Below are 24947 nucleotides of genomic sequence, written 5' to 3'. Positions count from 1 at the left end.
CAGTTTGTCAGCTTCAAAACAGCTGCAAGTCTATACCTATGTTTTATTCACTTCATCTGGTGTGAGAATGAAGTGATGAACTAAATGAAAGTGTAGAACTAAAGTTGTCATAAGTATCTGAAACTACTTGGAAAAGCCTAGCAATACATCATGTTATGAATGAAAACAGAACCAGGAAATATATGAAAAGTCAAATGAGAGAATTCAAAACTATACGTCACCTGAAGTATCAGCTACCACTGTTTTACACTCTAACCAGTATAGAAAACCAAGCCAAACTAGCTGCAGGATCATGCAAAACCCTCAGTAAAATAGCTTTCATTGTATGGTGTACCCAGGTTTATATATTTATTTATTCATTTTTCTGTTTGCTGTGGAATCAGAATGACACTAGCAAAGTGTTTTGAGATAGTGTGTACATGCTTCTGCAAGTTTGATGTTCATGCAAGAATTGTTAAATGCAACTTTGCACCTGATTTCTCAATCTAAAAAAAAATAAAAGGCATCTGGGTATAGAATTCCTATGTCAGACTTGACCCCGCTTGACTTCAGTTTTAAGGATATCTTCTTCACTGCTTCCCTTTTAGAGGATAACTCAAGAGACTACATGGAGTTATAGATAATTGATTTTCCAAGTAACATAATGAAATTAATCTTTATTCCATATGTGAGCTGAAAGAAAGAAACCTCAATGCTTATCATAGTTAACCTCAGCCACTTTTACCCTCAGTAGCACTGAAAGCTTGAAGAAGATCCTCTATGTTTTAATTGAGTAATAATGATAAAAGAAACCTGTGTTAAGTGGAAATTACACTGAGCCCTGCTAATGGGGGAGGAAGAAAAGGAGTGAAGCATTGGGCACATGCTGTGCTTCATTAAATAGTGAGAGGCCAACTTGACATCCTCGTACTGAAAAGAAATTTGTTCATCAGTTTATTCTGGAGTAAGAGGGTCTGTAATCTCTGTGTTAGTGGGGAATGTACTAGTTGTATATTTCCTTGTCATGCAGGTTTACTTTCAGAAAACCATCATCCCATAGGCTCTTGTCAAATTATGGGCAACTGGGTTAAATGTTTGCTATTCTTGAGAGTAAATCCTGTATATATTTATTACTGATATGCATGGTTGTAAATATGTTTTTTGGAAAAAAAATAGCAGTAGGCCATAAATTGTTTTCATTCAGATGGACGGTCATGAGTAACAGACTTAAAGTTGCAATGTAGGTGTCTGGCTACAATTCTTTAATGAAAAACAGGTGACTTCTAAACTTCTCTAAATCTGCTTTGAGAGCACTCATCTTTCTTATATATGCTAAAAGAGTTAATGGAATGCTGTCAGAGGAAAAACTGATTTAGAATAATTATAGATTTTGTTTTGCTAAGTGAAAATAAAGTAAAATATAGGAACAGAACAGCTAACTTCTGAGGCTGGGTAACCAGTTGACTTTTCAATTTGTGACATTACTTTCCTGCAAAACACAGGCAATGGGAGAACTTTCTCCAAGTCGGAGTAACAGACTGTGTAAATTTCCACATCTGTGTTTCTGTATTGCCAGACATCCAACTTTTTATTTAACTGTTTACATTTAAAAAAAAAAAAAACCACACAAACCCCCTAAAATACTTTTTTTTTTTTTTTTTAAACTCAGAGCTCTTTCATTGTAAAAAGAATTAAAAGGTCCAGTTATGCTGTACTTTGAAAAAAACAGTATCACATTTTTCCCATGAGTATCTCCCATTGAAATGAATTGGAAAATCACACGTGGGTTGAAAGTATCATCTAGTCCTTTCCTATTCTGAATTTACACATGAAGTTACAATACTGCATTTTATATATATGTATTTTGCTTTGGCACCTGCATTTGTGATGGCTCTGCAGAGAAGGGCCATGTTTGAATGCCAGGCTCTGAAGCATAATGCTGTCCAAAGAAAGAAATGCTTTTCCTTCTTGGTACCTCTTCACACACAGCCATTGTGTTTGGTCTGTGCAGCTGAGTACCCAGAAGCTGTGTCAGTGCTAGTAAAATAAATGGGGCTGTGCTCTGCCACTGAGACCAGCTTGCATAGAATATCCCACCCTCTATGCTAAATTTCCTATCCTCAAAAACCAAGAAGTTTTTTCCAAGTTACCTATTGACTATGTGTTACCTAGTCAGTGTGAATGCTGCCAGCACTGTTTATTAATCAGTGCAGTTATAGCCATAATGTTTTGTCCCAAGGGGGGGCAGTCACACTGCAAAAACCTGAATTATCCTGTCCTCTGCAGTGCACCACCCGTCCAGATGTATCTGTAGGAATCTGGGAGCTTGTCTTGTTCTCTGTGCTACAGTAAACATATTTTTTTTCCAGAAAATTGTGGGAGATCTTAGCTGTACTTCTAGGATGTGGAGAGAATTATGGAAATGGTGGGAGGATTTACTCCATGTCCTCACAGCAAAGAACACATTATAAAATACCTGTATCTAAGCTAGGTTAGTGGCTGAAGTTTAAAATATCATTGAGCTTAAGCTCAAGAGGGTTTTGTGTTTAGATTCACTAAAGGTTCACAGCAACACCTGAGCAAAGCTCTGGGTAATCCAGGAGTGAAAACATCTTCTGTGTCAGAGATCCTATACTTTGCAGTAGGATTAAGAAGTAGTGTGGGGTGACCCCTTCAGGATAAGGCACACATTCACTTACTTGGGGATTGCTGTAGATTTCATGTATGGCTACCTGAATTGAACAGTGAATCCCTAAGTACATTATACTTTGGTGTTGTGAGTGTGTGCAGTTGTCAGTTTGTGGACACGGTCGGTTGTGTGCCACTGTTACAGCCACCTCTTCCCCAGCAGGACCCCTTCAAGGCATAGAAGACCAATGTTTCTTGCTGAAGGTGCCACCTCTGCCACCCAGCATTTTATCCCTCATCTCTAAACCACTATCATTTTAGAGTGCATTGTTTCCTTCCTTCCTTTCCTTTCCCATAATGAAATCACCTGTCAGTGTTCAACTCTTTAAGATTAAATCTATCTCTGAGCTAATGCAATTTTACCCACTCCCTTAAGGTAACAGGTAGAAGAATAGAGTTCCTATGATACTACCAAAAGCATTTGTTACCTTTCACAGGAACTCTGAACGTAAAGGAAAATGCACTCTGACTTCATGACCATCCAGTTTTCTGGATCTAATACCAGACTTCAAGGTTTCCCTCAGAGAAAGGATGTAATACTGAATCCTGATGCTTCACCTGGGTTGATAAAATCTTCAACTATATTTCTTAGGCAGAAGACTCCTCAGGGTCTTGCCTGTCTCCTGCCTATCTACCCTAGTAAAATGCTGTTACCCATCCAGTTGCCAAAGAAAATCAGTCTGCTGGAACTCTGTTGGGCAACTTCATGAAGCTGCAAGATTTGAAAATTATACCTGAACAAGTTCAAATTAAAAAATTATGGGAGTTTTTGATTTTGTAGGCTACATGTGGATGCTGTTATGTTTCATTTCTCTATCTAACTCCGATTAAAAGTGATAAAATGCCAAGATAATTATTTTTAATACTATCTCTCTTTAATCTAGGACCTCTTGGATTTACATGGGTAAAACATTACTGCACTTACGATAAAGGAACAAAAACATTTACAATGAGTATATCTGAAACAAAATCTGGTGGAAAAGTGGTAAGTTGCACATACATGAATGCATACATGAACTGTATATTCCATCTTTTATATTAAGCATTCAGGAACTGTTAAAAGAAAAAATGTGGTGACCAAAGCATAAGGCTGTTTTCATACATGAAGCAGTGCATGTCTTATGTAGCATAGATAAATATTTAAATAAAAATATTTATTTTAAAATGGATATAAACCACATATTAAATAACATCTCTAATGTGGGGGTTCCAAATGCATAGGAAATCAATCACATTTGCACAGAATCATAGAATGGATGAGGTTTGGGAGGGAGCTCTGGAGATCATCTAGTTTAATCTCGATGCAGGGTCAACCAGAGCAGGTTAGCAAGGCCTGTGTCCAGTCAGGTTTTAGATATCTCCAAGGATGGAAGCCCCGCAACCTCTGTGGGCAACCTGTTTCAGTGTTTGACCGCCGTAAAAAAAACTTTTTCTTAAGTTCAAATGGAATTACCTGTATTTCCGTTTGTGCCCGTTGCCTCTTGCTCTTTCACTGGCCACCACTGAAAGAATCTGACTCAGTCTTCTTTACTCCTTCCCATCAGGTATTTATAGATAAATCACTGATACGATCCCCCTTCTCCAGGCTGAACAGTCCCAGCTCTTGCAGCTTTTCCTCATATGACAGATGCTCCAAGTCCTTAATCACCTTGGCCATTTGCTGGACTTGCTCCCATACATCCCTGTCTCTCTTGTACTGAGGAGCCCAGCACTGGACACAGCACTCCAGATGTGTCTCACCAGTGCTGAGCAGAGGGTGAGGATCACGTCCCTTGACCTGCTGGTGGTGCTGTGCTCAGGAGGCCAATGGCCGCCTTTGCTGCCAGGGCACATTGCTGGCTCATGGTCAACTTGTTACTCACCAGGACCTGCAGGTCCTTTTCTGCCAAGCTGTTTTCCATCCTGTCAGCACCAGCCTGTGCTGGAGCCTGGGGTTATACCTATTCATGCTAAACAGTGCTGGCCCCAGTATTGACCCCTTGGGCAGACCACTAGTGACTGGCTGCAGCTGGACTTCTGCTGTGAGCTCAGCAGTTCAGCCAGTTTTCACTCCACCTCACCATCTGCTTATCTAGCCTGTACATCACCAGTTTGTCTATGAGGATATAGTAGGAAACATCCTACTGTAGTAGGATGTAGTATCAAAAGCCTGGCTAAAGTTGAGATAAACAATATTCTTTGTTCTTCCATCATCCATTGAGCCATCCATCACATTGTAGAGGGCTATTGGGTTGATCCTGCATGATTTCCCCTTCGTTAAATCCATGCTGACTACTTCCAGTCACCTTATATATGTTTAATATGTCCTTAAATAACATCTCTAATGTTATTTAGAGATGTTATTTAAGTAACATCTTAATTAAATAACATCTCGTCCTTAATATGTTTGGAAATGCTTTCCAGGGTTATTCACTCCATCACCTTCCCAGGGATCAAGGTGATACAGACTGGCCTGTAGTCCCCCATATCCTTCTACTTGCTCTTCTTGAAGACAGGAGTGACATTTGCTTTCTCCCGTTCCTCAGAAACTCCCCTGATTGTGTCAGCCTTTCCAACATTATAGAGAGTGGCCTCACAATGATGGTGGCCAGAGCTAGGAGTCAGTCAGCTTTATTCTTTAGAAATCTTTTTATCTACACGTGAGAGTTGACAGAATTGTGTGATATTCATTCTAGCATTTAACATATAATCATGTTATATATGCAGATGTTTGTAAAGTTTTTAATTTAGGGAATTTTCTGAAATATAACAATTAAATAATAAATATGTGACAGAAAGCTATTAACTGTAGTCTTACTTTATATACAGAGAAATTATTGTATATGTTCCTAAGTAATTTTAATCCCTATCTTAAGACATGTTCTTTGGATTGTTCATACAGTTAAATTTAAGATGTGAAGCCAAGGTATATCAGCATACTGCCTGTGCTAATTTTGTTTTGTTTTGTTTTATAGAATGGCCTTGTCACAAGCTCACCAGAAATATTCAAGCTAAAATCTTGCATCAGGAGAAAGACAGATTCAATTGACAAACGTTTCTGTTTCGATATTGAAGTATTTGAGAGGTCTGAATTTTTTTCATTGTGTTAAGAAATTGAAAACAGTTAAAAATAGAAGCACTTGCCACCAATACGTAATAGGAAAACGTATTTATCAATATGCTTGTATCCAGACAAACCAGGCTTTCAAGACTTAGTACTTATTTGTTCAAACCTGTTTTTCTAACAAAATTCACTACATTGCATATGTGTTTTCTTAACTACATTATGTTTGCATGCAGATACAAGATGGATTCTTACAAAACCTGTAGCACAACTGACTACCCTCTTTCAGGAATAGATCATAAATATTTTTAGAAATACTTACTAATAAGCATATTCTGTACCAATCTCTATTTCTCTGAGAAATGTATGATAGCATGTAATTTTTCTTTTTTGAAAATTACTTCTGCAATTTTTTTTTCACTTATTCCTGGATGTTATAATTATATAAGATAGATGAAAACAGCTTTTCTGTATTTGAAGTATATGTACACAGTACTTTGTAAAAGTATTTTTTTCAAGCTTGGGAATAAAGAGAAATGTTGAATTAATTTTACCTTTAAACTATGATAAATAGACTGACTTTTGTAGTCATTCTCTTAAGAAATATTTTATGACTGTTACTGTCATTTTAAATTCCATTCAGAACTGCTGGTTTTACATGATAATTTTGAGGCTACTTTGGTACTTTCAAATATAAATACATTATTTTTGTAAAATAGACTTTGAGTGAGTTCAGGTTTAAGAAACAGAAATTTTATATGAACAAATGTTGAGACTAATTGGTCTCTTGAAAGCTCTTAAGCTTGAATTGACAGGTTGCGTTTGAAATTGGTAGTTGTTTCTAAGTAGAATTGCATTTATTAGACACATCTGTGGCAGCAGCATTGTAACGTATTCACAAGTGAATGTTGTCCCTTCCCTCTCCCTTACTCTACTAGAACGTTCACAGTTCAGCAAAACTGCACAGAACAATTAGTTCCATCTGCAGTTCTTCAAGTTGTCATCAAAGAGATAGTTGTAGGCACTTTTTACATATTATTTATTCCTTTTGGACATTTTGATTGATTACAAATGTGCATGGCCTGTAAGTTAAAGGCATTCTGGAAACTTGGACAGAAGATGGAAAGGGGAGTAGAATACAAAGTTACTTGGTCATTATTGTAAGGATATAACTTTCACAGGCTGATAGAAAGTTCACTTTTCCAATTGTTTTGGTATTCAGCAGGGAAGCAGTGAATTTTTGTGCAAGTCAGCAGAAGAGATAAATAGACAATGAAATACCTAGAAATATTTGGTGGGAGTTCATATACAATGTCATTAACCTCTTCTGAATGTCATGTTGGTAAAACTTGGGTTTCCCCTAAGAAAGAAAAGATGCAGTGGCCGTTACTGATAGGAGCAATGACTAAGAATGTGAGTGAGTTCATGTAAATAGAAATACAGTACTGGAATACTGAGGGTTCAAAAAGACTGTGATAATGATTACATTTGAACTGATTTTAAATTCAAGACTTAATATTGTTTACATGGAGTATAATCTTGGACATCACCTGCAAAATACAGAAAAACTTTACAAGTAATTGACATTATTATAAGATAAGTTTCCTTAGTAATGTGAGGGTGTGACTTTTCATCATGAAAGAGCTCTTTTTAAAAATGTGCAGCTACACCAGTCTTCAAAATTTTGTTGCAAGATTTTATGGGTAACTTCTGTCTCCAAACACCTTATCCCACAGAGCTAATTCTCTCCTTGCATTGTTATATGCAACGCTGTATGAAACATTATATGAAATACTATTTTACTAAAACACTAGAAAACCATGCAGACTAATGTGCACATCTCATTTCATGAAGGAAGCATGTTAACTGAAAGAAACCGTTGTGAACAACTAATGGAGAACATACACTGTGAGCCCTTCTAATTGACATAATGAGTTTAAAATTTACTTAGGTGTTTTTCACACCTACATTCAGCTCAGACTTCTTGTAAAAACTATTCTAGAGGTTACACCATCTTATTTGTACTGGAGCTATATAAAAAGGTAACATCAAAAAGTGTGTTTCACCTTGAATGTAATTTTAATTTCTGGGAAATTACCAACTATTTCAGTAACTAGAGAGGAAGTTAGTTCAAAATGTATTTCTTTTATATTAGAAGTACCTACTTCTCTTCATTTGCTATGAAAGGAACATAGATAACCAGCTCAGGCATAGACATATTTAGTCAAATTGAGCTGATGTATCTTGCCCTTAAGTTTTCCACCCTAAGCATCTCCACACGGAAAAATGGGTTGTATGGGATCCCGTTTGCAGGTGTATAACTCAATCTTGCAATATGGAGGTGCCTAATACCTATTAGAGGGTTGTAGCACTTAGGACTAGACATCTAAAATTATGTGTTGCAGTACTGAACTTTTAAAAAACAGACCTGTTTTTAAATCTAGCTCAAAGTTACTGTGTTATGTCAGAAGCTATCAACTTTCTTTAACTTCTCTCTGTCTTTTATGCATTCACTTCATGTCAATATCCATTTGGATTCTGACTTCAGATACTGTTTGAGAAAAAGAAATTAGTAACTTCAGTGTATGTGTATGTTTTTGACAGACCTGGAATCATCACACTGCAAGCTTTTTCAGAATCCAACCGAAAACTTTGGCTTGAAGCTATGGATGGAAAGGAACCAGTAAGGACCTTTTTTCATTTTCTTTTCTTTTTACAGTTTTATGGCACACATGTTAAAGAAGGAAGCTAGTATGCATTTCAGATACGCTGTTACAGTACAGGCAAATACAGTTCGGTTCTTTGTGAGACACTATCGCAGGTATGCAGTGAAGATACGTACAAAGTAGAAAAGCAGAACTATTAGTGAATTTAAGCCTGTATTTATATATTATTATTTTATGTTAGGATATTTAATATTTAAGTAATATGATAGCATATTGTCTAATAGGATTCATGGTTCAGATAACATTTGTGAAGTGGTAGTTTCTGCACTGGAAAAGACAAACCATCTTTTGGACAGCATCATGGAATAAACTATTAGCACTGTCTTGAAAGGCACTGCAGAGAGCATGAAAATGTGTTGAAAGCTACTAAGAGACAGGCTTGTCTGAGATTTCTTCCCACTATTAATCTGCTCTTAAAATAATCACTGAATGAGGGTGATGCCAAACCTGTATCCAAGGGGAAAAAAATGGTTGATTGATTTTATGAGATAAATGAGTGTTTTTACAAGCTTCTTGCTTGACTGAAACAGTAGAGAAATTAGATCAGTAGTTGTGTTGAAATTTAACCCATTTGGAGTCTGCAAATCTGACTTCTGACACATTTTAGGTGCCTATAAATTTAATGCTATTAAATCCCTAGTCAATATAGAATCTCAAGGCCAGCCTGAATAAGTTTCTGGGACTCATCCTGCTGACCCTCTGCCTTCTCCCCAGAGGTGAAGAAGATCAGCTGTGTAAAACTGCAAACACAACCAAAGCAGTGGGTTGTTGCCCTCTTCACCTGCTCAGATCCTAGCACAGGGCTGTTAACCTGAGTGAGTGCTGTGGAGGTAAATGTCAAGAGAAGGTGAAAGGCAAGGTTGTCTTTCCCCTAGGAGCAAGCTAATACACAGCATATTGCAGCTAGCTTAAGAACTACCAACAAACCTGTCAATAAAGAATTTAAAGCACAAACATTGACCTGTTGTGTTTTGGTTTTTTTTACAGATCTACACACTGCCGGCCATTATTAGCAAGAAGGAAGAAAGTAAGCTCTTTATGTAGAGTTACCAAATATTGCTAGATTTCTGTAATGTCCTGGTTTCTAGAGATGTGTGTGTGTGAGAGAGAGATATCAATTATTTTACATTTTCTTCTTATTGCTATGAAATAACTTTGTTGGATTACATGATTGGGTTACATGCAAGCACATCCTAAGCTATGTAAACTGTGAGAAAGCCTTCAACTTTTGTATTACTATCAAACATAAATTGAAAGAAAATCTGATTGGCTCCAAAGCTACAATATATTTAACAAATCTGGAAAAAGTTTATATCAGTAGTCTGTATACCTAAATGTAAATACATGATAGTGGGTTGAAATAATATCCCTACATAGAATCATAGAATCATTTAGGTTGGAAAAGACCTTTAAGACCATCGAGTCTAACCGTAAACATAACACTGCTCATAGTCATACTAAACCACATCCCTAAGTGACACATAGAGTCACAGAATGGTTTGGGTTGAAAGGGACCTTAGAAATCATCTAGTTCCAACCCCCCTGCCATGGGCAGGGACACCTTCCACTAGACCAGGTTGCTCAAAGCCACGTCCAACCTCGCCTTGAACACTTCCAGGGATGGGGCATCCACAACTTCTCTGGGGAACCTGTTCCAGTGCCTCACCACCCTCATAGTGAAGAATTTCTTCCTGATATCTAATCTAAATCTACCCTCTTTCAATTTAAAGCCATTACCCCTTGTCGTATCACTACATGCCCTTGTAAAAAGTCCCCCTCCAGCTTTCTTGTAGGCTCCCTTCAGGTACTGGAAGGCTGCTATAAGGTCTCCCTGGAGCCTTCTCTTCTCCAGGCTGAACAACCCCAACTCTGTCAGCCTGTCTTCATCAGAGAGGTGCTCCAGCCCCCTGATCATCTTTGTGGCCCTCCTCTGGACTCACTCCAACAGATCCACGTCCTTCTTATGTTGGGGGCCCCAGAGGTTAACGTAGTACTCCAGGTGGGGTCTCACAAGAGCAGAGTAGAGGGGCAGAATCACCTTCCTCGACCTGCTGGCCACGTTTCTTTTGATGCAGCCCAGGATACGGTTGGCTTTCTGGGCTGCACATGCACATTACCAGGTCATGTTGAGCTTCTCACCATCCAACACCCCCAAGTCCTCCTCAGGGCTGCTCTCAATCCATTCTCTGCCCAGCCTGTATTTGTGCTTGGGATTGCCCTGACCCATGTGCAGGACCTTGCACTTGGCCTTGTTAAACTTCATGAGGTTCACGCGGGCCCACCTCTCAAGCCTGTCAAGGTCCCTCTGGATGGCATCCCTTCCCTCCAGCGTGTCAACCGCACCACACAGCTTGACGTTGTTGGGAATCTTGCTGAAGGTGCACTCAATCCCACTGTCCATGTTGCTGACTAACATGTTAAGCAGCACTGGTCCCAGTACTGACGCCTGAGGAATGCCATTCGTGACTGGTCTCCACTTGGACATCGAGCCATTGATCACAACTCTTTGAGTGCGACCATACAGCCAATTCCTTATCCACTGAGTGGTCCGTCCATCAAATCCATGCCTCTCCAATTGGAGACAAGGATGTTGTGCAGGACGGTGTCAAATGCTTTGCACAAGTCCAGGTAGATGACATCAGTTGCTCTTCCCTTATCCACCAATGCTGTAACCCTGTCGTAGAAGGCCACCAGATTGTCAGGCACGATTTGCCCTTAGTGAAGCTATGTTGGCTGTCACCAATCACCTCCTTATTTTCCATGTGCCTTAGCATAGTTTCCAGGAGGATCTGCTCCATGATCTTGCCAGGCACAGAGGTGAGACCGACTGGCCTGTAGTTCCCCGAGTCTTCCTTTTTTCCCTTTTTAAAAATGGGAGTTATGTTTCCCCTTTTCCAGTCAGTGGGAACTTCACCAGACTGCCACAACTTCTCAAATATGATGGATAGTGGCTTAGCGACGTCATCCACCAGTTCCCTCAGGACCTGCAGATGCATCTCATCAGGTCCCATGGACTTGGGCACCTTCAGGTTCCTAAGATGGTCTTGAACCTGATCTTCTCCTACAGTGGGTGGTTCTTCATTCTCCCAGTCCCTGCCTTTGCCTTCTGTGACTTGGGCGGTGTGGCTTGAGCACTTGCTGGTGAAGACTGAGGCAAAAAAGTCATTGAGTACCTCAGCCTTCTCCATATCCCGGGTAACCAGCTTTCCCGTTTCCTTCTGGAGAGGGCCCACGTTTTCCCTAGTCTTCCTTTTATCACTGACATACCTATAGAAGCTTTTTGTGTTGCCCTTGATGTCTGTGGCCAGATGTAATTGTATCAGGGCTTTAGCTTTCCTAACCTGGTCCCTGGCTGCTCGGACAATTTCTCTGTATTCCTCCCAGGCTATCTGTCCTTGCTTCCACCCTCTGTAGGCTTCCTTTTTGTTTGAGTTTGTCCAGGAGCTCCTTTTTCATCCAGGCAGGCCTCCTGGCATTTTTGCATGACTTCCTCTTTGTTGGGATGCATCACTCCTGAGCTTGGAGGAGGTGATCCTTGAATATTAACCAGCTTTCTTGGGCCCCTCTTTCCTCCAGGGCTTTATCTAGTGGTGCTCTCCCAAGCAGATCCCTGAAGAGGCCAGAGTCTGCTCTCCTGAAGTCCAGGGTAGTGAGCTTGCTGTGCACCCTCCTTGGTGCCCTCAGGATCTTGAGCTCCACCATTTCATGGTTACTGCAGACAAGGCTGCCCTTGAGCTTCATATTCCCCACCAGTCCCTGCTTGTTGGTGAGAACAAGGTCCAGCATAGCACCTCTCCTCGTTGGCTCCTCTATTACATAGACATTGACACATTTTTTAAATACCTTCAGGGATGGTGACTCAACCACTTCCCTGAGCAGCCTGTTCCAATGCTTGACAACCCCTTCAGTGAAGTAAAATTTCCTAATATCCAATCTAAACCTCCCCTGGCGCAAATTGAGGCCGTTTCCTCTCGTCCTATCACTTGTTACCTGGGAGAAGAGACCGACCCCCACCTATCTACAACCTCCTTTCAGGGAGTTGTAGAGAGCAATAAGGTCTCCCCTGAGCCTCCTTTTCTCCAGGCTAAACAACCCCAGTTCCCTCAGCTGCTCCTTGTCAGATTTGTTCTCGAGACCCTTCACCAGCTTCGTTGCCCTTCTCTGGACACGCTCCAGCACCTCAAGGTCTCTCTTGTAGTGAGGGGCCCAAAACTGAACACAGGATTCGAGGTGCGGCCTCACCAGTGCTGAGTACAGGGGCACAATCACTTCCCTAGTCCTGCTGGCCACACTAGTTCTGATACAAGCCAGGATGCTATTGGCCTTCTTGGCCACCTGGGCACACTGCTGGCTCATATTCAGGCAGCTGTCAACCAACACCCCCAGGTCCTTTTCCGCCAGGCAGCTTTCCAGCCACTCTTCCCCAAGCATGTAGCGTTGCATGGGGTTGTTGTGACCCAGGTGCAGGACCCGGCACTTGGCCTTGTTGAATCTCGTACAACTGGCCTCAGCTCATCACATCTTTTTGGGTTTAGGTGTGTATGCACCTATTACACATACACTGAGTAATAAAATGAGTATATTTAAAGATCCTATGAGATTTATGTGTATAACTGTATTAACATTATATTAACACATATATGTTATTAACATAATATTATATTACACAAATACGTAAAAATAATTTAAATATATGTGTGGGTGTATGTATCTCAGAGAGAGAGAGAGAGAGATGTGTCAGATATGGTCATACATGTTCATAAGAGGTATATTTGGGATTCTGGAAATCTAAAATTTAAACCACTATGTTTTTTATATGATGGTCTTTATTTTAGTGGTGACAAATATGCTGCTTTAAGATCTTCTTTGTTTGGCTAGTTAGAGCAGTGAGCATTATATACAAAAATTAATGAGAAATACATTCACTTGAAATAAGCTTACTAATTAAAGTCAATAACAAAGGTTTTTTTCCTATGTTACCATTTTCTGAGCGGTTATGTGCATGTGCAAGGAACAAAGAATGATGTTGTATTAAAATCAACAAATGTATTCTGTTCATAGTGTAGGTCCTGAACTCTTAAAAGCATTTTCCTCAGCAGAGGGAAGGGAGTATAGCAATCTGCTTGTAAAGCAACAAGCTTTCAGCTGTATGTGTAGAGGGGCTACTGATTTCTGAAAAAGACAGTAGAATATTCTGCTCCTAATGATACACTAATGATTAGAAAGTTGAATTTTGAGTGCTAAGGATATATCTACAAGAATACTATTACAGAATAAGTATCATAATCTCGTGGATAGATGTGTATCAGTCCTTCTTGACTAACGTGAATGTAGCTAAACACAATTTTGTGTATTGATAAGTTAGAAAAGAATTACCTTTTTTTCTTTTTTTTATAGTGTTCTTAAATGAAGCAGGTTTCAACTTTGTGAGGAAATGTATTCATGCTGTAGAAACAAGAGGTGTGTATTAAATCACAAATTATGTATTAGATCATTTTAAGTATTTTTTCTTAAATATTACTTTGATTAATTCTACATGTTTTACAGCTGTGCTTTGGAGTGTGTCCATCATTTGGTTTGTACTTTTCACATTTTATCTGTGTGCTTTACACTTAAAACCGTTGCCACAAGTTCCAACAACAGTTCTTAACATATCATTTAAGTGGGTTTTTTAAACATTTTCTGTAATTTCATGTCGTTTAGACAGCTTAATACACAGCTGCACATATCTTTAGTCTTTAATTTGTGTGCACCGAATTGTGCTTTCTCGTGGTAAAACTGTAGGGAGCCTCACCTCCCAACTTCAGTTTCTGACATAAAACCTGAAAACCAGAAAGTGGCATGAATACTCTCTGCTGGAACATCTTTTTTGCAGAGCATAACTCCTATCAGTTTATTCACTCATTTTGCACATAGTTTATCCATTTTTTTTAAATGTTTAGAAACTCATTTTTGGTAGTGGAAATGTACAAAAAGAAAGTAATAATCATTCTACTGATGAGTTGAATATCTTGCAACTCACAGCAAGTTTTTAATTATCCCCTTTCAAATGAAGAGGTGTGGCTGTATCCTTCCATAAAAAGAGGTAACCTTTTCCTGTCCATGCACTGAACTGTCAGTATGCACCTCTCTTCTAATTCAAAAGCTGTGTGGTCTGTCTGCAACATTGAGCTCAACATGAATTCACTTTCTCAGGTAACAATGTTATGTAGCTTTTGAATCACTGCTGACTCAGAGCTTGCATTTTTTTCCGGGGGGAAAAAAAAAGATTTCAAAACAAAACACCTAGGTTATCTAAGTGAGATCAGACTTTGGAATGTTGTTTTCAAAGGAAAAGTGGGCTATTTTTAAATGGTAAGACCTGAAGTGGGGAGAAGAGAAGACTTTTAAATCCTGCTGATTTTAAAAGGCAGTTAAAAACAATAAAATTGTAATCACTGGAATACTGAAATACAGTGTTGTGAATGTCACACTTTAAACATTATTTGTCATTAATATCTGTGCTATTAAAACAAACCCAGCAGTTGAAACTTATGGGTAAATTGGGGCTTGACTGTCTATTTTGCATGAGGATCCATGCATAACATAAATATAAATACAAATTCTCAACTGCAGTGTTGCAACAGTATACAGTATATGTTTTTATTTTTTATACAATCGTTATTTGTCCTATAAATATCAATCAAATCTTAATTGGAAGGGATGATGGTCTAAGCAAATATAGATGCATAGTAATTCCACTGAAGTCTAGGTAAGATAACCTTGTTGATGTGTAATGTGGTTTAAGACTGCTTTTGGGTCTTATCCTTCACTTTTCCCAGCCGTCTCCTTGTTGTTTGCTAATATGGGTCATTTCTATGCAAAACAGTTCTGTTAATGTAAAATTATGGTTAATGTATAGTATGGTGTGGATTCAGTGGAATGCATTTGTTAATGTCCCAGAAGAGAATTCAGTAGGGTAAAGCACTACTCAAGAATGTAATTGTACAATTTTCCATAAATACGTTTAGGTGTTTTCAAAACATACACCAAGGATGCATCAGAGTATATTGAAATAACCACATTTTCATTATTTTCATTGTGCTTGTTTTCCCAATGTAGGTATTACTATCCTGGGGCTGTACAGAATAGGAGGTGTAAACTCCAAGGTGCAAAAGCTGATGAATACCATATTTTGTAAGTATCCAAAGTGAACCTTTGGCAGTGTGCAGCGTGTGTGCTGTGGTCCCTTTTGCCTTAACTGTTGTGCTCAGAAGGGTGTGTCATAATATTTACAATTTTGTATGTGCACTTACTGCCACTGAATTGAGTTTGCAGTCTTAAAATGAGTGATCCATCTAACTAGTTTCTTGTGTACATTAGTGTTCAATTTCTGCATGCAGTCATTGATATACAAGAGCAAATTACTGATAAAATACATTTCTTCTTTTAGCTTTAAAGTTCTATTTATTGGTATCTATTTGGCATATTTCAGAAGTGTTCCAAAGCTTAGTTCTGTAACACATCATAAATCAGTTTAATAGACAGTTGTTCTAGTCTTTCACTTGTCTTGCTAATTTGGCTCTCTGATGCCTCTGTTTGAATGTCTAAGCCAAATACGTTAGTAAGTCTCTGTTGACTTGAGCTTACTTTACACTTTGATACAGTGCATATATTTCATGTTTACAGGTACTAAATATGAGTGCTAAATTAATTTTCATTAATACTTTGGCAGACATTAAAAAAAAAATATTGATCAGATTGGTAGTTATTCTGGCTAATAAGTAATCACATGAGCTAAATTACTAATCTATTAGCTTGTTTTGCTGCTTTTCTAGTTAGTGTGTTAGTCAAACTATAACACAATCATAATTCACATTTCTACCAGCCCCTAAATCTCCTCCTGATATGGATATTGATATGGAACTTTGGGACAATAAAACAATAACAAGCGGACTAAAAAACTACCTCAGGTAAGTATGATGCTACACAAATCTCCATATTCCTTTTCTGGGCCATTAATCTTTTGCTTATGAATATCATATTACATTTCTTGTATCCATTAGCATGGTAATAATTGAGTATATTATTATCTTGCCTAATATCCCTGTGATTATGTGTAATAATAAATCTAGAATTTGTCATACACTTTCTGCCTTATTAAGATAGTCATGCCTTATGTATATAGCCCTAAATTTGGCAGAATTTAATTAGTTGCATGTTTTTATTTAAAATCTTTTATGTTAACCACAAAGCATGTTGTGCTCAGTCTCTCTTTTCTGAATCCCTTAAGCTACCATGAGGTTTCATGACATCATTGTTGGAGCAGAATAAAAATCTCTGCAAAAGCGTAGATTTTTATCCTATGCTGTTGGTGTCTTCACAAATACAATATCCCTCCCACACTATCATTTTCTCTTAAAATATTTGCTAATAAAAGACAGAATTTTCAAGAATTATGGTACTCCCAATATAACTCTTTTTTGGCTCTCAATATATGACATTCAAAAGAAAAAGAATAAAAAGCATCAAATTCAGATGGTGGGTCTTCTATGCCTTCTAAAAATCTAGATTTCCTCAACCGGTCACCTAACAAAGGGCAGCATCAGAAATCCCTATTCACTCTGGAAAATATGCCTAGGATTTATAGTGCAATGCTCATGTAAACTTCATTGAAAAGATTGGCTTTGGTTGAAGAAATTTATAATACATCTTCAGAAGCACAAATCATTGTAGATACTGTATTTGTGAAATTAGAATGTGAGCTAGCAGTAGCTGTGTGTTTGTGTCTATAAGGCAATTGACAGTCTGCTTTTCAGAGGATGACTCTTCTAGAATCTCTCAGATCAGAATTTCAGTCCCACATTTTATAATGTTTTTGCCTTTCTTGGGCAAAAGATCGCTTCTGCAGCCCACTGTCCTACGTTCTGCAGCTGTATTTATTCTTGTTCTACAGTATGGAAGCCAGAAAACAGTGAGTCTCTGTGCTGAAGTCAGTGCCAGTAGTGTTTCCCTTATTAACCTACATGGTGACATCAGATTCAACTGGAAGAGATTTTCAGACTATGTACATGATTGATTTGTACACTACTTGCAATCAGTCATAATTGAATGGGGTTTCCTACAAGATACCAATATATATTATGCAGATGTTGAGGGCTATCATAATCACACCCATAAAACTTAAAAGGACTTTGAGTAACGCATTTTTTTAAATTTTCTTTTTAATATTTTTTTACAACCAGGTGTCTTTCAGAACCACTGATGACTTTCAAGCTGCACAAAGATTTCATTGTTGCTGTTAGTAAGTAAAGTAATAAATACACTTTCATGAAAGTAATATTGTTTCTAACACTTAATCTCCTCAGTTACTATCCTTATTTTTCTCCTTGGTCTATTATTCAGTGATCCAGCCATGGATCCGAGTTCTTCCATGTCACTGTATGTGACAGCACAGTGCCACATGAAAGCCCTCAAACCAGAGAAGTCACACTAGATGAAGCTGTTCAGTGGTTTGTTCTGATCTTTTTAGAGGTTCTGTGTGACTGCCTTCTGCATGAAATTTTGAACCTTGATTTATATGTTTGTTTGTTTGTTTTATATGGGTTGATAATTCTTTTATAGCATTCATCCCTCTCATCCAGGGACCTTTATTTTCTCAGCTTGCCTTGAGAAATTGGAGGGGGTGATAATTATCTCCTTTTCATGAATGGAGTAATTAGATACAGAGATAGTAAGATTTAGAATTTAGAATTATTTCTAAACATTCTAAACAGTTTAGAATTTGAAGTTATTTCCCCATTTCCTCTTGCCTTGATAAGAATAAAAGACACTAAAGAATTTTAGATATTTTATATATCAAGGGGTAAAATCTTGGATTTCACTGAAGTGGCACATCGGGTCAAAATTGCCACAAATTTCGTTGGTTCCAGTATCAGTCGTAACTGCTTTTGGCAAGTTACTTGAAATACAGATTTCAGAATGTTGTAATAAGTATAATCAAATTATCCTCACCATTTTAAAGGCTAATTGTGTTTGGCTCCTTATGATGCATGTACAGCATTAGCGTACAAGCAATACATTAGCATACAGGCATTGGTGCCATTTGTAGTCGCATCTTAGCACATGTTCTAATTTATCAACAATATTTTTTTTCTGTTTAATAGAGTCAGATGATCAGAACTACAGAGTTGAGGCAGTGCATGCGCTTGTGCATAAGTTACCAGAGAAGAACAGAGAGATGCTGGACATCCTTATCAAGCACTTGGTCAAGTAATTATTTATTTTTCTCTTCGGTATTATTGTAAGATGTGATTATTTCCGCTTTAAATTTGTCAGCGTTGCTTAATCCATTCTCTGTGTTGAAACAATGCCACTTGAAATTACATTTAATTTCTAAAATGCTGTTCTCAACATAGCTGAAGAATACTTACCGTAAAAACAAAATTAAAAATAACACCATAAAGAGTCACCAAGATGACCAACTATGTTTACAAAATAAACCCACTCGGTGTTTTCATTCATGTTGCTACTTACTACAGGAATTGGCATTAATTAGATTTAAGAAACATCTAAAACTATGCTAACGTTGATAGAAAATGCTGTTTTGAATCTGACTCGAGGTCCCACACTGTTTCAGAAATGGAGAGTAGACTAATGTGATAATACTTGTCCTTCATGTTTGATCTTATTTTTCTCTCTAACAGCTCTGAAGTGTAGTATCATTTGAAAACACTAATTTGAAGTATTATTATTTATATTTGTGATATCTTTATAAATGTCCAAACCCACTTTTGAATCTCCCTTGTTTCATCAGCTCTGAGTATTAATTAAATGTCAGATGGAAAAGATTTTGCATTTCTTTGAACTGATGACCTTTTGTCTTCACTGAATTACACTTAGCACATGCTGTGAGACAAAAAAGACAAGTTTTTATTCTCTTATGTCTCTCTATGTCACTAGCTATGATTACATACCATTATTACCTTATAATTTATCCTGTTTCTGCATCAAACTTTATTCATGTAAGTTTTACTAAATCTTTGGTCAGTTTTCACTGGTATTTGCTGAATACTTTTTAATATGTATTAGTCTTTCTGATTTAGGATGCTGTATACTTTTTAGTACATTTATCAATGATCTGGGAATTTGAATACTGAAACAGCAGTTGTTCAGATAAGGCCCACATGACTGAGATATTTAGAAGACATTAAGATAGCAGTCCATATTGTTTTCATTCCATTCATTACGTCCCAGCTATTTTGCTTTTTTGATCACAGCTTGAGCCACAGCCTGCAGTAAGCTGTCTACAGTGGAGCCTAATGAAGTTTTGCTTCCTCTTATAGACGTGAGAACTTTGAAAATTTCTTTGATAAGAAATTATTTGCCCTAATAAATTATTTTTATCCCTTTATGCCATTAGCCCCTGGAAAGCTAACATGATAGGGAGCTGCTGGGAATGCTTCCATTGCAAAAACTGATTAGGCAGACCTTGCATCTCATTAGACATGGGGTAACGCAGAGAACCAGGTGAAAGCAAGTTTCATAAGTTTCCTTACTCACGGAGTTGTTTGATTAGCTAAAAAATATAGTATCTACTGCTTTCTAACCCTCTAAAAAGCTAAAACATTTAATGAGGGATTAATGATTTTGTAAAAGCTGCTAGTCTGGAAGCCACTAAATTAGGAATATATATACATAGGAACTGACTTATTTCTAGGCAGAATTAGTTATAGGCAAGCATTTCTTTCCTGACCTCTTTTCTTGGCCTCTTTCTTCTCAATATGACCTCAGATACATTTCCAAAGAAAAGCATGCCTGCAATATTCCCTTCTTTGATTGTTCTCTTTAACTCTTGCCTATCACATCTTTGATGCAATTCTCATTTCTGATAAATTTAATCTTATGGTTTTATACTGAAAACTTTCAGTTCTTTCCTTTCCAACGTTCAATTCACCCTTTCTAATTTCTCATACAACTTGCCAGCTGTTGTTTATGCTAGCAATTCTAATGAGACTGAATTGAAAATTAGTCTCTTGAGTGTATTAGTTATCTTCCTTCCTCATTTTTTTCCTACCACTGTGTGGAGATTTTTCAAGGAACAAATGGCAGATAAAGTGCTTAATTTTATGTAAATGGGAAAATATGAAAAAAAAACCAACCTCCTGTTGCTTCATTCTTTTGTTTAAAATTCAATTTCAAAATGTCCATCCTTTCCCTAGATTCTTTTAGCTGTTCAGTTCCTTTATGTATGCTTTTGTGTCTAGGTGAAAATACTATACCTTTAACTATGGGTTATAAAATGAGGATAATATTATTTTTTCTTGGTTTAGGTCTTAAGGTCTTTAGCTCTCTGCCTACCTTGACTTCTATGTCACTGTGCAAAATTAAATATGATCTGGATGTTGTGGGATGTGGATCATACTAAAACCAGCCAAACAAACAAAACCAGCAAATCCTGAAAAGCACCCTGCAGAGAGGTGGTAGTGCATGAGTATATACTCAGTCAACAGGCGAACACGGGAAGTTTGGTGTTATTTTCAGTTACATAACTGACTTTTTGTTTTTAAAGCTTCCTAGTCAAATTACGTCTATACTTTAAACAATAAATCGTTCTTTGGTATGATTTAATAACACCATACTTTTCTAAGATAGATAGATACTGCGATCTGGCAGTATCACAAATTTACTAGTGATGTATCAAAGAGATTTTGAGGAGAAAGCAACTGCACCTTAATTAATGCCTTACAGCTACCTGAAATGCATGACTACCTTGGCCTGTATCTGTTCAGTAGCCCAGCAACAGTAGGACCAGGTCAGGGGAAATTGGTTATCAAAATGATCCATTTACAGCCCTGGGTTTTTTCTCTTTTGCAAGAAATTGAGCCTTTGAAATGCTTTGTAGAAAGTCCTTTCTCGTTACAATGTTATTAAATTCACCATTCCTTTTATTAACCAAGCTACCAAATTTGTAACCAAGGAAACCCAAACACAGGACAAACACTCCTTTCTGTCTCATGCTGTAAGACTATAATGTTTGTGTAAGAGACCTTAACAGTTACTGTGCACCACAAAGCAGAGTAACATCGCAAAGGGTTATTTTTTTAGGATTTTCTAACAAATCTAGAGCTGAGTAATTCAAAATTCCATTTTCATTAAAATGCTAGTGGGCTTCCCAAACACCCCTTAGTCACCTAAGCCAAACATAAGATCTGTTACAGAGAAAATTAGATTAAGATAATTGGCTAAAAATGTGCTTTAACAAGGCAGTTATTTTCATGATATAGCTTCCAAATAATGATCTCTGCCCGTGTGTCTGTCTGAAGTAAAATTTTGGAAGGTTTTTTTGGCATAACTTAATGAAGCAACATAGGAAACATGTAAGAAGACAGGCATTTATTTTCCTGCAGTTTGTAATCATGTTGTCTCCAATACAAACCCGTTTCCCATATTTCTCCTGCTTCTCAGTGTAAATGGGGTGCTAAAACATTCCTGTTCCAAATATGAGGGAAGTATTACCTCATTATAGAAGTAATTGTACAGTCTATCTCACCTCTATACCAAGATAATTCTACTATTCTACTAATTCTGTGTATCATTAGTGCCTACTCAACAGTGAGACTGAGAGAAAGGGTAATGTGTGAGTCCAGACATGGGTTTGATCCTGATCCTAACAAAATCCCCCAGTAGCCTTGGGAAAATCTCACAGTCTTTTCGTCACTGCCTTTTTAATCTTTGTAAGGGGATACTATTTGTGTTATTTGCTATTCTGACATCAGATAGATCATTTTGCTAATGTTTGTATAACATTTTAAGAACAAATCAAGCTATCTGAGAATATTATTGGAAGGAAAATGTAGCAGATGTCTCCATAAACCTGATCAATGAAGGCTGTCAGAGGAAAACAGAAGATTAAGTTTGCTCCTACCTGCTAGTCTTCGAGTGTTTTATAGATTTTACTGTTTCTTAATTTTAAAAGGTACAAGGTTTATTTTAATTATGTAGGAAATGGCTAAAAATGCTCAGCTTGACAATGGTAGCAGATAGCAGTGAGAAGGAAGAGGAAAATGTGAACAAGTGTCTCAGTAACTGATTCTATTTGATAGCAGATTCAGTAAAATTAAGCATTAAGGCAATTATCAAATCTTTACTTGGCATGATATTTCTCAAACATGAGGCAATAGGGCAGCTGTGACTGGGGAACCACTGGCAGTTATTTCAAAGGATTTATGATGATACGGTTTTTATTTGGTAAATCTTATTTGTAAGGAGAGAAAAGGGGCATTGAGGATTACTGATTGATGGTTTCCATTTTACTATCTGATAAATTATTGGAAAAACTAAGTTTCTAAATTCTACATTAAGAAGAAAAATGACAGAAAAGGTACAGTAAGCAATAACAGAATATACAGAAGTAAAAGGTTAATATATTTTAACCAGAAGATGTCATTATGATCATTTAGGGTTATCTATACCACAAAAACAATGATTTCACTGACCCCATTGATCCCGTGTTTTCAACACATTAATAAAGAGAACCTATTGCAATGTAAGTGTTTTCAGTAACTAAGTTTCTTTCCTTTACATGAAAGCTCAGGTATATGGTTGACCTCCATTATATCATGGTATTTTCAGTCAATACAACATCAAGTATTTAAGTTCCTGTATAATCATTGGAGAGAGATTGGTACCAGCTCTAAGACTCCTAAACTTTAGATGGTCTGGATCTCTCTGTGGTGACCTTCAAAGATAGTTGCTTTTCCCTGTCAATTATGTCAGGAGTTTAAATACTTACTCTAGGAAGGCATGCTCATTATCCATTAAGTTATTGCAGGATGGGAGCCTTAATGGAAATACAGTAGTTGTACTACACTGCATTTTGACTCTAGTAAAAGTGAAAGTTTAAAAAGTGTTTTTAAAGGGGAGACATGAACTTGGGATCTTGTAAAACAAATAGTCTTAACAGGGTTTTGCCTGTTGGAATTGTAGTTTAGCACAACTATTTAATTGCATATTATTTGTGTTCATTTAAAGGGTATCATTACACAGTCAGCAAAATCTAATGACTGTATCCAACCTTGGTGTTATCTTTGGACCTACTCTGATGAGAGCCCAAGAAGAAACCGTGGCTGCTATGATGAACATTAAGTTTCAGAATATCGTCGTTGAAATTCTGATAGAGCATTATGAAAAGGTAGAAAGACATTATCTGACTGTTCTGTGATAAAGTGGAACTAAGATCTCATTTTCATTGCCATCCTTAAGTTCTTAAGAATAAGAAAACTAGCATTTGTAGAAGGTCATTGATAGAAAGAATACCTTCTTCCCACGCCATGCTATGGATCTGTATTCCTAGCAAGTCTTTTGTGGCTGTGCAAGGTACAGCTCCAAGGCATAATCTCCCATGCTTTGAAGAAGTTGCTCTGAATCTTCAGTTGCTTTCTGAAGAGTGCTGTGTCCTTGTTATATGTAGAAACAGAATGAGAAGGTCATAACTTTGCTCCCAGCTCCTCCATCTCTCTCATGCGAGCAGTGTATGAAGGTTCACTCTGGGTGAATGCATGGATTCTCCTCTGAGGGCATCAGGTCAGAGTCTTTCTGACCATTGCTGTCCTTTGGGGATACGCCAGCTGGACAGTGGAGATCTAGTCCCACCTAACGTCATGAAACCCCAACCATCCTTCAGTTCCTGTTTTCATGAGCAGCATCAATGTGGATCCCCAGCACAATCCCACATTTCTGTGCACTGTGTCATTTTTCATGTGTGTAGGTCATGTATGTAGACACTAGATCAAAAGTAAAAAAGCAAAAAGAAAAAAATAATGTATTTTAGATGAGGTTTTATTCCTAGTTAGAGGTTTTAAGTCCATCATGTCTTCGTGATTTAAAAGTTCTTGAATACTCTGGAACATACAAACTTTTCTAGATACTTCTTTTGCTTTGAAGAAAGGCATGTCTGCGACTGCCTGGTTTATTTTGTTTTCCCCAAAGAGACCAGTGACAGTAAAGGTCCGTCTCAAACTCTTTCCTGGAACATTGAATAAGAACTCTTTCAGGGCTTGAGAAGGAAAATCCATGAAATCTTAAACACTTACTTTCAGTCACTACCACGGCAGGTATCAGCTTCACTGAAAAGCCTCCTCAGATTTTATTTTATTTTAAACTGTTTGATTTCAGAACTCAGCAAAACAGTCAAGACCTCCCTTATTTGGTCACCAAAAGAAATTTTATTTTGGGGATCTTTTGTTGATATATATCACCTTCTCTAATGACTAACAAAATTAAGTGAAAAAACTTTGGGTTTCTTCCATTTCATGTTACTCAGCCAAGGGGCAGTTCCCAGTCAATACCAGGATCCCCTGCACTGGCTGGTCAGTAAGTACTGACAGGACTGCTTGGTATCATCAGTTATATTTCATAGGGACTCCTCAAAATTGGTATGATACTGATAGCCTCCTTGCCTGTAACTCCAAAACATATATTACGTTTCCAACACTGAATTTCCCCTCCAGAAAATTAGAAGCTCATTCAAT

The 24947-nt window shown here is 37.6% G+C and overlaps 1 protein-coding gene across 2 annotated transcripts in view; it reads left to right on the top strand.

Annotated features, from left to right (window-relative positions):
• The window catches only part of ARHGAP42 (Rho GTPase activating protein 42), a 173129-nt gene that overhangs the window by 127348 nt on the left and 20834 nt on the right, over positions 1–24947 (top strand). For both annotated transcript variants that reach the window (XM_072850669.1, XM_072850668.1), the window contains exons 9-18: positions 3552–3652; positions 5622–5731; positions 8315–8393; positions 9424–9463; positions 13834–13896; positions 15538–15612; positions 16304–16388; positions 17661–17719; positions 18582–18687; positions 23449–23608. In XM_072850669.1, the coding sequence (XP_072706770.1) occupies positions 3552–3652; positions 5622–5731; positions 8315–8393; positions 9424–9463; positions 13834–13896; positions 15538–15612; positions 16304–16388; positions 17661–17719; positions 18582–18687; positions 23449–23608 (878 nt within the window). The remainder of the gene's footprint in view (positions 1–3551; positions 3653–5621; positions 5732–8314; positions 8394–9423; positions 9464–13833; positions 13897–15537; positions 15613–16303; positions 16389–17660; positions 17720–18581; positions 18688–23448; positions 23609–24947) is intronic.

Source organism: Ciconia boyciana, chromosome 1 (genome assembly GCF_034638445.1).
Source record: "Ciconia boyciana chromosome 1, ASM3463844v1, whole genome shotgun sequence".
Taxonomy (NCBI): Eukaryota; Metazoa; Chordata; class Aves; order Ciconiiformes; family Ciconiidae; genus Ciconia; species Ciconia boyciana.
This window is presented reverse-complemented; position numbering and strand designations above follow the sequence as displayed.